Source organism: Hyaena hyaena, unplaced genomic scaffold (assembly GCF_003009895.1).
Source record: "Hyaena hyaena isolate Hyena2069 unplaced genomic scaffold, ASM300989v1 scaffold_346, whole genome shotgun sequence".
NCBI lineage: Eukaryota > Metazoa > Chordata > Mammalia > Carnivora > Hyaenidae > Hyaena > Hyaena hyaena.
The window spans coordinates 1301911-1319863 of record NW_024080978.1 but is presented as its reverse complement, the minus strand read 5'-3'; the positions used below and the strand labels follow the sequence as shown (position 1 = coordinate 1319863).

General features: G+C 33.8%; 1 protein-coding gene across 1 annotated transcript in view; it reads left to right on the top strand.

Annotated features, from left to right (window-relative positions):
• Window positions 1-17953, top strand: part of LOC120243567 (mitochondrial inner membrane protease subunit 2-like) — an 827125-nt gene that overhangs the window by 585163 nt on the left and 224009 nt on the right. Inside the window, exon 5 of the mRNA XM_039249777.1 lies at window positions 16884-16986. Within this exon, the coding sequence (XP_039105708.1) occupies window positions 16884-16986 (103 nt within the window). The remainder of the gene's footprint in view (window positions 1-16883; window positions 16987-17953) is intronic.

Sequence of the window (17953 nt, the reverse complement as noted above, 5' to 3'; positions counted from 1 at the left end):
CTGGACACTGAGATTGCTGGATACAGAGTTTCTGTTTATAAAGATAAGACCTTTCCTCCTTTTCTAGCTGATTTTATGAATTTCGTAGATATATCTGCTTTGACTTGCTTACCATTTCTACAAATGTTTGTAGAAAACAGCTTTCCCTGCAGATGTCCTCACCTCCTCTCTGTCATGAGCCACATCTGGTCAAGTAGCAACTACTGTCAGTTCTGCCACTTGAGTGCTTTGACTCTTAACTTGTCTTCTACCATTCCAGCCTTGGAGTGTCTGTGTTCAACACCAGTAGCCTACTAAACATCGTCCCTTTGGAGGGTTTGGCCCCCACCCACCACTCAGTCCTTCCCTCTCCTTGTTGGCATGGTACCTTCTGAAATACAAATCTGATTGCTCTTTCATTGGAAAGCTTTAAATGGCCCATCACAACAACAAAAACAAATTAATTTAAAAACTGTATTACATGTCAGCACTGCCCATAGTACTTTACATATATTGTCATGACTGTGTCCTGGGACAGTAAATCTAGAAACTGTTACCAACCATCACTTTTATCTAATAATAAAGTTGATGTTGATTAAGTGCCTGTTTTGGCCAGGCACCATTCTAAGCACATGTTTTACAATATTAACTCATCTAATCCTAACAACACCTCATGAATAACAACTTTTATTAATTGTGGAAACTGTATCACTAAATAAGGTTTAAGTAACTTGCCCCAGGTGGCATGGCTAATAAGTAGAGAGACAGCATTCAAACCTAGGCAGACTAGCTCTAGAGTCCATGCTCTGAAACCCTGCTCATACTGCCTTTCCTGATAAGCTTCCTGATTTAAGAGCCTAGCTCACAGGACCTATCTGGTTTTTCTTTCCAACTGCAGTTTTCATTGAAGTTGTGTTCTCTCGTTTTCTCTTCTGTCACACTGAACTAAACAGATGCTCTCAAAAATGAATCCTTCTCCTGGACCACCTTGATTCACTCAAGCTTTCCATTCCTTCTGTCAAACACCTGTCTGAGGCTAAGACCTAGCATGCTCACAGCTAAAAGGTTACACTCTAGTAATGCTAGGTACTCTTTTCCCCACTAGCTAAAATGTACAGCCTAAAAAAATCAGCGGTGGTTATTTCCAAACATGTCTGTACTAGTTGTACCTGTCATCGTATACATTTATTTTAATTGTTATAAGGATTGATGAAACGTGAATAAGAAAATAAAAACAAACATCTTGAAAGACTAACTTACAATGAGTTTTCTTTTTTAAACAGCTGTCCCATGTGGTAACACAACTCAGAAAGCTTGGGAAAAATTTGTAAAAGTCTCAAAGGATTCTTCATTCAGATTCTGTCACAAGTTATCGTTTTTTCAGTTTCCACTCTGAGGTAAAGAAACTAAAACTGGGAATTCTATACAGTGTAGTAGGAGTATGGTTTAGAAAGCCTTGTTGGAGCTTCAACTTGTGAACTTCTACCCAAAGAGAATGACTTCTTCTCTCAAGAGAGTGAATTAATTGAGTATTCTATGTTTCATAATACAATGATATGATTAAGAAAAGAATGTGTGATTTTTTTAGTATAGTTCCATGTCATGCCTACTTAAAAAAATATTTACGTGACAAATATCAATCTGGATTGTGTTGGATTAGAGGATTTCTAATGTCTTTGAAATGTGATACCATACTTACCATCACACCCATCTGCTAGCCAAACCACATAACTCAGTGTTCTTCCCTTATTTACCTATGCGGCCCTTTTTGACCTCTTATTTTCTGCCTTTGAAAGTGCTTCTCTTTTGCCTGAAATGTCTGTTCCTACTCTTCTTTTTGCAAATTGATTCATCTGTTGGTTTTAGATATCCCCTAATCTGCACTATCTTTCCAGCCCTTTCAAGACTGGCTGTGTATTCCTCTAAATGTCTGTTGGAAATAACTACTCAGAAAAAATATATTGTGATAAAAAATGTGGGAGAAATGAATGTATTCAGCCTTTTAATCTTTTTTCTCTTATGGAGAGGACATGACAGCATAGTTTCATAAAAATACTAAGATATATAAATATAAGGGTAAGTAATAAACTTTTCTAATCCTAGTATCCTATCCTAAATAAATCTACAGGGCAATGACAGACTTGACCATGACTTAATGATTAATAATATTATGGTGCTGAGGATAGAACCCATATGACAGTGGAACCATGCAAAATTTTGACTTGAGAATACACAGCTCCAAAAACTTCTTTAAAAAGTATTGTGGTCAGTCATAATATTTGTAAAAGGGAAAGCTGTTAGTATTAGATATGCAACTGTAAAGCAGGTTATGAAATATAATACCTAACTAACTAGCAATAAACAGCAAAATAGGGCTTAGGTGGATGTAGTGGTTTCCATGGTAAGCCTAGTTCATCTAATCAAAGTGATATTTTGTAATCATGAAGAGGATATAATTATAAGCATTTATTATCTAAGTGGGATGATTTTTGATAAGGGTGAAACAGGATTGTTTTTATTAGAATGAGATAGAAATCCAATCAGAAAGTATAAAGATTATGTTAATTATGTGGTTCTGGTACTTAAGAGACAACATGTGCCTCTCTTTGACTCACTTTCACTGACGAATAGCCATTTAACCTAAGATGTGCTAGAACTGTAAGGCTAAAGTACTTCAGGGTGCTTTCCTGGTGATCTGTCTGTCTACGAAGCCCCCAAAACAAGGGGGTGAGATGAATATAGTTAGGTCTCAATAAGAACCTCTACCCAAAAAGAAAGTGGCTACACACCACATACACTGAAATATTGTCCCTATAATCAGTAGGATCTCGGTATGTATAGAAAGTAAGTGCTCGGTTATGGAGAAGATAAGGGGAATTGAATGTATCTGGAAGAATGGTTTTCATTAGCAGCTGAACATTCAGTTGTGTCCATTTTTTCCTGAGCAAGACCTGTGAAGATAATTATGTATGATCTTGTCACTTTTTATTAACAACCTTCAACTGTCCCCACTGCCTACAAAAATAGAGGGTATACTTCTTAGATTGATATTTAAGTTCCTTTACCATCAGTCCATCTCCAAATGTAACATACATCTGCTAGCTTCCTCTAAACTGCATTCTAGCCAAACCAAAGAATTCAGGGATTTTCTAACATGAATGCTTGATACACTGTATCATCTATGTACTTTCTGTCACATTTTGTAGTCCTCATGCCCATACTTGTATTTTCTAATTTCCCAGATCAAGATCAGGTCAGTCAGAATTAATCTTTTTCTTAAAGGAGGACAGAACAGTCATTAAGTGCACAGGCTTTTGTGTATCTGGGTTCAAATCCTTTATTATTTTCTTTGTTTGACAAAGCCTAAATTACTGTCATTTATTATACTACTCGGTCCATAATAAGTGCTCAGCAGATAGTTCTTTATTATCATCATCATTATATCTTGCATCCAGCATTTAACATGTTCTGCTTTGTGTTGTAATTTCTATGTACATCATCTTTTGCACTATATTATAAGGTTCTTGAGGTCAGAGGCTTTGCCGTACATAACTTTTTAACCTTCCTAAATACACTTTGATCAAATTAGTCTATGAAGTCCATAAAATGAATCCATTCAGATAGTGCTGGTGCCAAATGATATAATTCTATATTTTATATATTTTGAGTAATTTTAGTTTATGACCATAAATTAGTTTGATTTCTATAAACTATAAGTCATCAAGGTTTTTTTTCCAATTATTCTTTTTACTATCTGGTATGTTCCTGAGAGAATTTCCTATGTAAAAATCTAAGACAAAATGATCTTCATTTATCAAGATGGCAACTGATAGCCTTCTTAAATCATCTTATACTCCATACCTATAATTATGTTTGATTCAAGTTCTCTAGACATTTAATTTGTAAATGAAGCTTCCATCAATGTGGGTAAAATGCCAATAAGAAAGACTATAAAGAGAAACCTTGAAATTTGGTATTTATCATTTTGATTTTTAAAGGTCAATTAACACAAACTAAATCAATCACTGTTGGCAAACTAACCTCTCTAGGTCTCAAATTTCTTATCTGTAAAATGACTGTGTTGTCTGGACATATAAAATCCTTTTCTATCTAAGATACTATATGATGCTATTGTTAAAAATTAAAAAAAATTAGCAACCTTAATTTTTTATAGTATTATAAAGAAGACTACTGGAGCACCTAGGTGCCTCAGTCGGTTAAGTGTCCGACTTTGGCTCAGGTCATGATCTCACAGTTCGTGCATTCGAGCACCGCGTGGGGCTGTGCTGACAGCTAGCTCAGAGCCTGGAGCCTGTTTCAGATTCTGTATCTCCCTCTCTCTCTTTGACCCTCCCCTGTTCATGCTGTCTCTCTTTCTCAGAAATAAATTAAGAAAAAAAAAGAAGAAGAAGAAGAAGACTACTACCAGAATTCACACTCATCTATTTAGTCAATATATATTTATTGAGCACCTACTGAGAATGCAGACAGGCACTGTTTTAGGAATTACGAAGACAGGGTTGAACAAGACATTTAAAGTCTCTGCCTTCATAGAATTTACAGTCAAGTCCAGAAGATAGACAAAAATCTACACCACAAGACCAATTATAAAGCCAGGGAACAGGTAGTGCTATGAAGAAAAGTATGCTAATGGGTAAAGGGTAACAAGCGGAGCTATTTTAGAAGAAATATTTACATGTGGACACAGAATGCAAAGAGCATTCCATGCAGAGAATGGCAAGCACAGAAAAGGTCCAAAGTCCAGAGGACTCTTGGTGTATTGGAGGAACAATGAAGAGGCTAGTGTGGATGAGGTAGAATGAGCAAGAGGAGTTGAGACTGAAGTTGTAGTGAGGGAACAGATCCTGTAAAGCAGTGATTCCTTGGGCGGGGAGGTTTTGTCCTCCCAGCCCCACCCCGGAGATACTTGGCAATGCTTGGTGACATTTTTGGTTGTCAAAACTGTGAAGGGGATGCTATTGACCTCTTGTGAGTGGGAGCCAGGGATGCTACTAAACACCCTAAATTTCAGAGGACAGCTCCTCATGACTAAGAATTTTCAGGCTCAACCTATCTAAGGTGCCAAGACTAGGGACTGTTGGATGTAAGGGCTTGGAGGTCACAATAAGAAAAAGGGATTTTATCCTGTGTGATTGGAAACTTTTCAACAGGGCAGGAATATGACAGGATTGGACTTGTATGGAAAATGATTAAAAATAGTAGAAAACAGACACATAAAAACCAGTGAGAAGGTGACTGCAGGAGTCCAGGAAGGAGAGGCTCGTGGCTTGGGCCAGTATGGCATCTAAGGAAGAAGGAAGTAGCTGTTGAACTTCATGTATAAAGAAAAGTGAATCCTATTTTTTTTTCCTTTTAGCTATGAATTTTACCTCTGGTTTTAAGTTTCATACAGTGATTTATATTATTTAAAAATTTACTTTAAGAGGACAGCAATTTGTCTGCATAGCAGAATATCAAGAAGATGTGACTATGGAGGACTGACTCTTCAATTTTAGGATGCAACAAATGAGAAATCGTATCTTTTTGAGATTCACTTTATCCACCCGAATACATTTTCTTACAAGCCAGACATTCACCATGCAAACTCAGTGGACAGAGAGGGATATTTTATGCTGTTTAATGTTATCCTGGGTATGTTAGAAGTTTAATAAACCTCATTAAAAGTGATTTCCTGTTCTTCCTATGTGAATCGCACATTCTCTGAATTTTATCTTCCTTAATGGAAAAATCCAGCTTACAATCAAGAGCATATTTCTTGGAAGTTGAAAGGATTGCTCTCTGCTTTTTGAGGCTTAGGTCATTGATAGCAAATATTCAAAAATAAGTATAAAACAAAATATCCATGAAACTTTAGATAAACTTTATCTTTACAACAAAACGACTTGACAGGCAGGCGTTCTGACTCATAGCCTCTCACGCTTTGTAGCCCATAGTATTCATTGGTCAGGACTGTGACACCACATCATCGTCCAATGTATGGAGAAAGAAAAACATCTCTGACTTTCCAGCAATTCACCCACATGTTTACATGGTACTCCGGTATTCTAGATATTGTGGGTTTACAATACAGATTCATGTAGGCTGAAACAAGTAGGGCTTGAATTAGCAAGATCTCCTTTTTGGTACTTTCTAAAACCTATTTTATTCGTATTTATATTTTATGAAGAGTAATCTGTAACTGTCAGATGTGTAATCTAGTATGGTGACTTTAAAGAAATCATTATATTCTCTCTTTATAGTACTATTTGTTTGAATGAAACTGTTAAATAAAGATGTATTAAGGAATATTCAGTTGGGAGAAATGATTGATGATTAAATGAATTCCTGCTGACATTAATTAGGTAGCTCTACTATTTTGCAATATTGGTCATGTAAAAAGAAAGATCTCAATTCAAATTTAACCAAATTCCAGTTGCTTCTAGTGACATAGCTATATTTGGAAATGTTATTGGAGAGTAATTTAAACTTAAAAAATAGTTATTTAAAAGTTAATTACTAGCAATCAATTACTAGTGATTTAAAAATTAATTACTGGTAATTTAAAAATTAATTACTAGTAATTAATCCAAAGGCTCATTAATTTTGTTTGTAAGAAATAAAAGAAATAGTATATATTCTTTTTAATGCTAAGAAGAATATTCAGGTTGTAAGACTGAGATCAGAGTGAACAGAAGGAAAATTGTTCATATTTCCTCCAATATTTAAGGATAATTGCACCTTACATTAAAAACCACTGAAATGTGTTTTTTCCCCCTATATAACCAACATGTGGGAAAAACGTACTGAAGTAGACGATGAATGATACAGATACCTAGGAAATCATTTTGAGAGAGGATTTTGTAAATAAGTACAATAATACTATTTATAATAAATATTTATTTGTTTTGAAAAACAAAATTATGTATTACAAGCCCACTGTTTTATGTAAGTTGTGGTTAAGTCGGTTAAGCTTTTGACTTTTGATTTGGTTCAAGTCATGATCTCCTGTGAGATCGAGCCCCACCAGGCTCTGCGCTGATAGCATGGAGCCTGCTTGGAATTCTCTCTTTTCCTCTCTCTCTGCTTCTCCCCTGCTTGTGTGCTCTCTCTCTCTCTCTCCCTCCCTCTCTCTCTTTCTCTCTCTCTCAAAATAAATAAATAAGCATTAAAAAATCCAGTTTAACAATAGGTAAACTGACTATGGTGTTTAAACCTTTGACATTTCTTGTTTTTATCATTTTAGGAAAAACTTATTTTTAAATATATACAAGTTAGATACCTTCTTTACTACTTGAGGTTATCTTTTCTATATTCAGATAGCTTATATGTTTATAAATATGATATAACTCAATAATATATTTACCTATCTTAAGATACTTCAATTAATATGATCTAGCATCCAGTTAATATTGGATATATTATAATAGCATTTAGAGTATGAGATGAATAAGAAGAAATTAAGGAAAATAAGAGAAAATAATAATATGTTTAGAATGAATGAAATAACTTAAATATGTTTATTTTTTGTATACTATTATAATACAAATAGAGTATTATAGCGTTTATGATGCTATATCTTGAGGAAATAATTCACTGCTCTGTAAAAGAATGGGATTTGAATTAACATACTGCCTTCTTTACCTGTTAGCTTTTATCTATCCCCTTCATATCTTGATTCAAATACGCCTTTCCTGGCTATTCCAGACTAAAGTAATACCATCCTTTGAACACCTATGCAGTTAGCAACATTTGACATTTGTTCATTTATTTATTCCTCCTCTCATCAATTATTTTTTTGCAGATGCTTCCAACTTGTTAAATTTACTCTATGGTAGATTGTCATATATATTTCACAGACTTTAGGTGCATATGAATCATGGTATAAGTTATAAACTTGGCAGTAAAGACAAGATATTATTCTTTTCTGTGCCCTCACCCACCCCATTTGTACTGTTTTACATAATAGTCATTCAATAAATGTTTATAACAGGAATGAAAAAGCAGAGTCATGTATTCTCATAGTGTTCATAAGTGTATCCTCATAAACTAACCATAACTCACAAGGCAACACAGCATAAACTGCCACCTCATTGCTAGATTGATCAGAATAGCCTACATATGTATTATATACATAGCCTGATCTAGCATGGATGGAATCTAGTCCTTGATAAATGCTGATATCTTTCTCAAATTTTCACTAACAATTACACTGATTTTTATGGGCAGCAATAGATATTTTAAATAATTATGTTTAACAGGAGAAAACATTCTATATATTAAGAAAACTATCACATCTAAGTTCCTTTAATCCAAATTTAGAGAAAAAAAAGCACATCAGTAATTTCATTAGAGAAGTTCTTAGCTGTACTAAGAGCATTCATATTAAACTTATAAAATTAATTCTGCAACCTTATTGTAAGAATGTATAAACCTACCTTCTTGTTTAAATGAACTAAATAGATTTGCTCTAATCACCTAGCAACAATCTACAGTCTATTTAGAGAATGACATTTCACTTTTTTCCAGTGAAAAGATGTTAAGACCTATTCTTTGGAATCTCAAGTAGTAATAATCCATAGTGCAATGGAAAGGAAAATATAGAATCTGGTTTATACATTCTTTGCCCTTCCATTAACCAACTAGGTGACTTCACCTAAATGCTTTTTGTCTCTACTTTATGTATCCAAAGAAGAGTTTTATTAGATCATTGCTGGTGTCTTTCCAACTGTGATCTTAAGATCTCACTTAAGTCTCTTCAGGTAGCTCTAGGTGATTCAACTTCCTAGAATATTATCACCTGATTTGCTTAAATTTACCCTCTGTTAATTACATACATTTCTTTTTTTTTCTTTAATTACATACAATTCTAATTCAATACAAACTCCAAGGAAAAGAATATTGAGTCTCCACACTTCAGCATTTTTATACAAAGCAAATATAACAGTTGGTAGCACTTAAAGTTAGAAGAGAGAATTGTTATATTGAACAGCAGAAAAGTTTATTATGTTATAGCAGAGATATTTGGACTTTTTAGAATATTGACCCTGATCGTGGATTTTAATAAACAAAATTTAACTTTATTTATTAAAGAGTTTTAGGCTCACTACCCTGCTTCAGATCCTTCCATAGGATAAAATAAACACCAATGGTCTCATGATCAGGTCCCATAGACACTTCATTCTCATCTCAGAGAACTGATCTCATCTGGGTACTAATGTAGCTATTATTGATCTGATTTATCATTTTATTATTTATCAAATTTTCTTTATCCTTTTGTTTTATGTGTCTCTCTTATGAGCAGCATGTTGCTAGAATTTTTACCACAGCTGGACAATCATTTTTTCCCAATTAGCTATGCTAATTAATCTACACTTATTATGATTACTGATGTATTCGAATACCATCTTATTTTGTGTTTTTATTGATTCTGGTTTTTCTACTTGCTTTTTAATTTCTTGAATTCTTTTGCATTACCTGAGATTTTACAATTCTATTTTCTGTCTACTCACTGGAGAGTCATAGACTATATTTCCATTATAATCCTAAAATATTTAAATTCATGCTGAGCAAAAGCTAAAAATAATAAATATCCCTATTCTTCTCTAGAAAAATTCAAAAACCTTAGAAAATTGTATTTTAAACCACTTTCCTTCTTTTCTGCCTGTTATTTATATAAATTGTCACATGGTAGATAGAGTGAGAGAGTAGGAGTCGGGAGTGGAGGAAGGAAAGAGAGATTGCACAAGCTCTCTCTGTTCTTTTATAAGGGCACTAATCCTTTCATGAGGGCCCTACCCTTTTGCTCTCATCTAAACCTGAGTATCACCCAAAGGTCCCATCTCCATCTGCAAGATAAGGCTTCAACATATAAATTGTGAGGGGACATAGCTCAGCCCATAACACAAGATAATTCAAGACAAGAATAATCATTTTTAAAATTGGTGCTAGAAAATTTGGATATCCGGAAGAAAGAAAGAAAGAAAGAAAGAAAGAAAGAAAGAAAGAAAGAAAGAAGAAAGAAAAGAAAGAAAACTTGAACTTTCTTTTATACTATATTAAAAATAAAAAGTCCTAAAACTAGAAAAGTGGACAAAAAAAAAAATGAAGAAAAGATTTGTGACTTTGGATTAGGCAAAGATTCTTATGGCATAAAAATCATGTATTATAAAAGAAAAAATGCTAAATAGAACTTCATTAAAATTAAAAATGTTTGTTCTTTGAAGAAAAATTGTTAACAACATTTTTAAAAAAGGTAACATGTCACAGATTAGGAGAAATTATTTGCAAAAACATATATCTTATAAGAGTTATACCCAGACTATGTAAAGAAGTTATACAACTGAATAATAAAAAGACAAACCACTGAATTTCATTTTTAAAACCATTAATCATTCACCAAAGAAAGTAAATGACAGATACATACTCAGAAACACTAGTTATTAGGGAAATGGATATTAAAACCATTGTTTGGCCCTGAAATGGCTAAAATTAAAAGAGTGATAATTATCCAGTATCGGTGAGGTGTGGAATACCTGGAACTTACCCAAGAATTCAGTTACCATATGAGCCAGCCATTTCACTTAGAGATATATACCCAAGAGAAATGAAAACATATGTCCACACAAATGCATATACTGAAATGTTGATAGTTGCTTTATTGATAATAGCCCCAAACTGGAAACAAGCCAAGTGTCCATAAACTTCAAGTGCTTATTTAGAACATGAATTGATCTAAGATGCATTAGATTAATTTAAACGAATCAGAAATAAAAGAATATGTACTGAATAATTTAATCTGTAGGAAAGTCTGGGAAGGCAAAACTATAGCGATAAAAAGCAACTCAGTCCTCAGTCCAGGTACCTGGAGCCAAGAATGGAAGTGAGGGCAGATTTGCCTGCTGAGAGGCCTGTGGAAACTTTATTGGATAATTTCAAGTGTGTTGTATCTTGATCTAGTGATTATATGACTGTATAGGTTGCTAAGACTCATTGAATTGTATAATTAAAATGGTTGTGTTATATTTCATATAAGTTATGTCCTAATATGGGAACTCTGCTGTTAGTTTAATTGTTAGTCCTTTGAAGATAATCTACCTTTTTTTCCCCTGGCAGCTTCTTAGAAATTTATCATGGGGGGAAGAGGGTCTTTAGGGTTCTACCAATTCATTATGTTATTTCGAGGTGTGATTTCTTTATACTTATCCTCCTGGTGGTTCACTTTGTAGAATCTGTGAATTTAAGCTTTCCTCAATTATGAAAAGTTCTCTACTACTGTCTCTTCAAATATTGTTTTACCTTGTTTTCTTTTCTCTTCTTTTGGAACTTTGATTACACTTATGTCACATTTTCTAGTAATGACCTCCATGCCTCTTATCATTTCTTACATTTTCTTATATTTCTTTACCTCTCTGTTCTAAATTATAAGTAAATTTTTTAGATATATATTCCAGTTTATTACTTCTTTCTTTAGCTTTTAGTAATCTGCTTTGTTGTCCACGCGTATTAAATCATATACAGTTGACCCTTGAACAACATGGATTTGACCTGGGTGGCTCCTCTTATATGTAGATTTGTTTTTGTACTACTATAAATGTATTTTCTCTTCATTGTGATTTTATTAATACAATTTTCTTTTCTCTACTTACTCTTTTGTAGAAATTCAGTATAGAATACATATAACATATAAAATACATGTGAATTGACTATTTAGGTTATCAGTAAGGTTTCTGGTCAATAGTAGGCTATTAGAAGTTAAGTTTTGGGGGAGTCAAAAATTTTATGAGGATCTTCTACTGCACTGGGGATCAGTGCCCAACCCCCACATTGTCCAAGGGTCTACTGCATTTTAAAATTTAGGAATGCTATTTGATTCTTTTCCAAACATCCTTCAAAATAGGGTAGTGTTTCTTGCTCATATTTTGAAATTCCCTTTTTAATTTTTAAAAATATTTAAATATGTATAATTTATATTTAATATTTGATAAATCCAGTATTTTAAGTCCCTGAGGGTACAATTCTGCTGTTTATTGTTTGTATTGACTCATTAATACTGGCTATTTCCTAGTGAGTTGTATTATTTTGAATTATGAGCTCTTACTGGCTAGGACTTACCTATAGAAAACTCTGACATGAGGCATTATTCTTGAATAATCTTATATTTCCTTCTGCCAGATTCCTTGTAATCCAGTTAATTCCTAATTTTGTTAGACCATTTAGGCAGTATGAATTTGAACCCCAATCTTACCTGAGAGCAGGACAAGAATTATTGTCTCCCTACCAACCCTAGATAGACAATTGTCCTTCTTGTTTTCCTTTCCTGATGGTAGATTTTTTTTTTCTTTGTCCAGTCTACCAGTGATGATGATGATATAAGGGTTCTGGTTCCAATTCCTGATCTGGCTGAATCCTGAACCTGTGACATTTAGTCCCTTAAGGACAATGAGGGGCCTAGGATCCAGACAGTAGTAAACATACTCAGGGCAGCCACTACTTTGGACAATGAAGATAATCAACAGAATTGTTTGAAAAATATGGAAATAAAAATACTTCAATAAATCATGAATTATTATTATTAATTTCGTAAGTTAAGAATGTGTCTTTATGCAAGTGTGCGTTTGGGAAATATTTTTTTATTTTTTTAATGTTTTATTTATTTTTGAGACAGAGAAAGACAGAGCATGAGTGGGGTAGGGGCAGAGAGACAGGGAGACACAGAATGTGAAAGCAGGTTCCAGGCTCTGAGCTATCGGCCCAGGGCCTAACATGGGGCCTGGAGTCACAAACCATGAGATCATGACCTGAGGCGAAATCAGACACCCAAAGGACTGAACCACTCAGGCACCCTTGGGAAAGATTTTAAATGTTAATTTATTTCCTACTTGTATTACAGATTGTATTGATAATTTTGTATTCAACTTATGACACTCAAAAGACAGAGATTTTTTTTAAAAATGTTTTGAAGGTCAAATAAATTGGAGACAATCATTCTTTATTCCATTTATAAGACCTAGGTAACTTGTCTTGGTAAAGCTAGTACTAAAAATGCCTCTTTGTAGACAGGTAGTTAAAATACCATACAGAACTCATTTTTGACTGTCAAACCAGAATTATTTGCAACCCATAGATACATACAACCTTGTATGCTGACACCTCACTTAACTGTTAAATCACCTAAAAGATTATCTTGTCTTTCTTTTATGTGAATTCAGAAGCACAAAGCTATTTAAAATTCCTTCTCCAGAGGAATTCTATTAGGAGTATTATATTTCTTTGGCAGTCCTAAAAGGAACCAGCTCGATATTTTAACATCATATTTTTTAAAGATACTTGGGTTATTTTTTAAAAAGTTAGATTGCAACCAGAGAAATATACACTATGTAAATGGAGTGAATTTTTATCAGAGTTCTACAGCTCAAAGTGTTCTTTCACACCTGTCTGGTATTGAGGTAAACCACGCCTATTAGCACTGTGACATTCAAAAATGCATGTGATTAGTTGGTGAAAAAACACAAATAGAGAGTATTTTCACCTACTACTCTCTGCATATTTAAATATGCACAAACAGATAGATGGTGTTTTCACATATAAGTTTTAGAGTATCTCAGAAGGGCATACGAATAAAAAGGGAAAAAAAGATTTATTGTACCATAAAAAATAGTCTATAGTCACAGTGCAGCTATGGGGAAAAGAAATTATTGAAGCGTAGCTCAGGTAATTTTAAGAGACTGATGCTAATAGATAGTGGAGGCCGAACACATTCTGAATTTTGAAAAGAAAGAAAATAGTGGACAAAGGAAGACAATAGCAATAATAACTACCACTTATTGGGTTCTTACTGTATATTAGAACTATACTGAGTGATTAAAAACAGTCTCAAATATAAGAGAGTCCATTTATCAAATGTAATACATTCCACTTTATTCATAGAACAACTTTTTGAGTTAGGTACCATTATTTGGTCCATTCTCCAAATGAGAAAACTGACAAGTTGTATCAACTTGCCCAAGGTCACATGAATTTGAAAGAGTTAAGCCAGATATATAAGCCAAAATAACCTGATTGCAGAAACTGCTATATAGTAACCTCTCCATTATATTCTCAGTTAACTACTGATCTTCCTCTCAACCCAGTTGGAGTATGTCTTATTGATCTTATTTTAAAGATAGGCAGATGGAGGTAGAAATTTAGTAACTTGCACAAGATCGCTTAGGAGCTATGGTAGCAAGATTAAAACTGGTTTAGTCTGGTTCCAGACTCTAAAATTTCCACTCTGTTATTCTGCTTTTGTTGCAGTATTTTTCATTCTTCAGTTACTGATTTGGTCATTTAGTCAACAAATATTTGTTGCGTGTTTTGTACAATGCTTTTTTCTGGGCTCTGGTGATACAAAGAAAGTGAAAAAGAAAGACAAAGTTGCAAAGTTAACATTCTAGGTGGGGGCGGGGAGGGGGGCAGATGGCCAATAAAGGAATAAACCAGTAAGTGAATGTCAAGTGTTAGTAGCTGCAATGAAGAAAAATAAGACATTGTAAGAGGCTAGAAAATGATGGGAAGATGGGTGTATTTACATTTTTTAGATAAGATGGTCAATGCAAGGAAATGTGCAGCTGTCACTGGTAATTTTATGATACTGTCACTTTCTATCACAAACATTTTGACTCCTTGGTTCATACGACATTGAAACTGAATCGGACTTTTATATCATTCTTCTGGTTTCCAGAAGACTACGCTTGTTAACATCTACCATTTCATTGCAGAAATGATTTTATGCTGGTTTTATTTCATAATTCTGCTTAAAGAGACAAAAAGGGTGATTGTTTTCTATCTAACTATCCAAAATAGCCAGCTTAATAAGGTGAACAAATGTTTGGACTTATTAGGAGAGTCTGCCTTGCCAACAGTTGTGTAAAAGGGTCTTCTCCAGTCATTAACACTTGATGTGGGATATTAGTTCTTAGAGGCAACCTCATGATAAAAGCAGTAGTGATGTCAAGAACTCATTGACAGATTTTAATTGAAGTACACTTATATTACAGAGTATATGATGGTGAGATGTGTTCAACTTGTTTTTGCTTTTCTTTTAAAAAGCTGATACTCTTCTTCCCAGTAGTAATTAAAAATAAACGGCAGTCATTAACTTACTGTGGGCTTCTAATGGCCACAACATTCCTTCCTTGCATGAATGATTTACTGATCTCAAGCAAAGTAATTCAACACTGAAGTTATCTTCAAAATTAAAAACCATTCTAGATAATGAATAGTTTCAATTTCGATAACACCAATTTATGTGTGGTCTTCCTTTTTTATGTATTCTTCTCCACATATACAACTTGCTAACTAACAGAAATGGTCTGAAAGGGACACTACCTCAAAGAATAACTCACAAAGCTCAGTTTCTGTGCTTAACTCTATAGACTCGGGTATGATGTTTACTCATTCATTCAACAAACATTGAGAAGCTTCTTTAGGTTAGGCATTTTCCCAAATGTTTGTGGAGTAAAAGAAGAAAAACAAAGAATTTATTATTACAGAATTGGGTAATATTTTATTCTAATCTCATTCCTTTTATTAAATTGGATGTATAATAATTTCTTGAGCCATATATACATACATATACATACATACATATGTACATATGTATATATAAAGCTTACATATATATATATAAAGCTTGTGTTGAGGATGTGAGGGCAAGTTTGCTGTGGTATCCCTCACTCCATTGTTCACCAAGGTTGATTCCACTCAGCTGGCTAGGTGGATGTCCCCTTCCTCGCTCTCCACTCCCTGTGTGTCCCTCCCAAAACTGCGCCCTCTGTCAAAGTGGACGACCTTCCCAGATAGAGTTCTGTCAAGCGTATAGGAGTAGCTGCACTCCCCTGCTAAAACCTCCAAATGAGCTCCCCAGGTCTATTTGTAGAACATAAGGTTGTCAACGTTCTAAGATTCCAGACACATCCAAATGAGGCACTGCATGTGGCAGTCTACTTTTCTTTTAAAAAACAAAACAAAACAAAAAAACTTGTGTTGAATACTCCTGATAATAAATATTAGTTCATATTCTAATTATTTCTTTGGAATGGATTTCTGCCAGCATAATTACTTAGGTCAAAGGCATATATGTTTTAACCTATTAACAAATTTGCAGAAAATAGGCCCCAAATTGTAAAATAGGGGAAAAGGTTGTATCATTTTATATTGCTGCCTATAGTGTAAGAGAGAGCCTTTCCTTATTCCATTCCCTTGGCAGCCTTAAGAGTATGAAATATTCCACTACATGTATATCATTGATCACTAATCTCTAAACAGTCTTCAAAATTGTTAAAAAATTTCTCATTTTAAAGAATAATTTATGAAATAATACTGATCAAACAATTTTTAGCTGATCCTGATAGTTTTAATCTGGCAAGAGATCATCCAAGGTTTTGTTGTTATTTCTTATATATGCTTATTTTTAAAGTATTAAGACACTATGAAAAATGCTGTCTGTTGGTTTGAGAAGTTTATTTGAATAAAGAAATAAAGATTGCAGCTCATCAAGCTGAATGTTGACATAAAAGCAAATGTCAGAAAATAAATAGATCTGTATTTTGTTAGAGCTTACTTGACAAAAACATATATAGGATATTGAGAATTAAATATGGTAGTAAAACTTTGTATTTGGCGCTAGTGCACTTTATTTAAGCACAAAATTCTTTCCTACAGAAAAATGAAAAGAAAATACTGTGCATCAGTTTACAAGGTCCTACCCACATGTTACTTAAAAATGAGGATATAGGGTAGCTCCGTGATTCTCTTGTAATTATCTGTTGCATCTTTGTAACATCATTTTTGCCCTCTGTTTGTATGTTCAACTACTTGACCTCTCTGTTCTTATCTCAATGGGTATATATGCTCTTTATTTCTAGAACTATGGGACACAAAAAACGGTATGTCAAAGTTCCCCGGGGTCACATCTGGGTTGAAGGTGATCATCATGGACACAGTTTTGACAGTAATTCTTTTGGGCCGGTAAGTCATTTTGTCACATAATAAAATTGGATGCCACATGTAGGAAAAAATTCTGTCAGGTAGATTGCTCAGGTAATCCAGCCAAAACTGACCATGAGTTTCATGGTGGAGCAGTTTATATTTGGACAATTCCTTTAAATATTATATAGATAATATAAGCTGACAAGAAGTGTGTGTGTGCATATCTGTGTGTGTGTTTCATAGAAAAGAACTTAGACCCTTCCATAAACTATCATAAACTTGATAGTTTCTGCTGGCTGACTAATCCCAGTAGGAAGGTCTGGGTTTTTTTCTCCACAGAAATGCTCTGTGCCTTATGTTTTCAGTTAGTGCTTAACATACACAATGTGTAAAAGACCCATAAGCATCAATTTTCTAAACTGTTTGTTAAAAATGCAAGTATAATGGAAATCATATCGGTAGGTACCATTTTTTTGCCCACATTTATTTTGTAACACAAGTGGAGACATTCCTTATGCCATGTTTATATTCTATGAAATATGTGTCTAAACCGATATTTTGTGATTTTTCCACTTTGGATGCGTATAGAAATTCTCTATGAACTTCTGAAATCATTAAAGTGAAGAAGACTTTAGTTAATAAAAACTAAACCTGATTTCTAGTACCTGCATCTGTTTAAAAACTTGGATCTTTAGCCCATTAAACTCTTGTACAGGTGGCCATATCTATGCTTGTTATGTGTGTATACATTAATATTGAGCACTTTAGAATGTTTGCAAAGAAAATTATCCACGTCCTTTTGTCTAAAACTAAATGTTGATGGTCACTGTAAAACAATTTCTGTCACATATTATGAGAGACTCCTATTATTGTCACTAGAGGAACAGCCACATTGACTTACCTTTGGCTAAAAGTACACAATAAAAGAGGTGGGTTTGGATGGGTGTTATGGATAAGTGAAAGAAAACCTTATATGAGACCACTCATGTCTTTTTTTTTTTTTTTT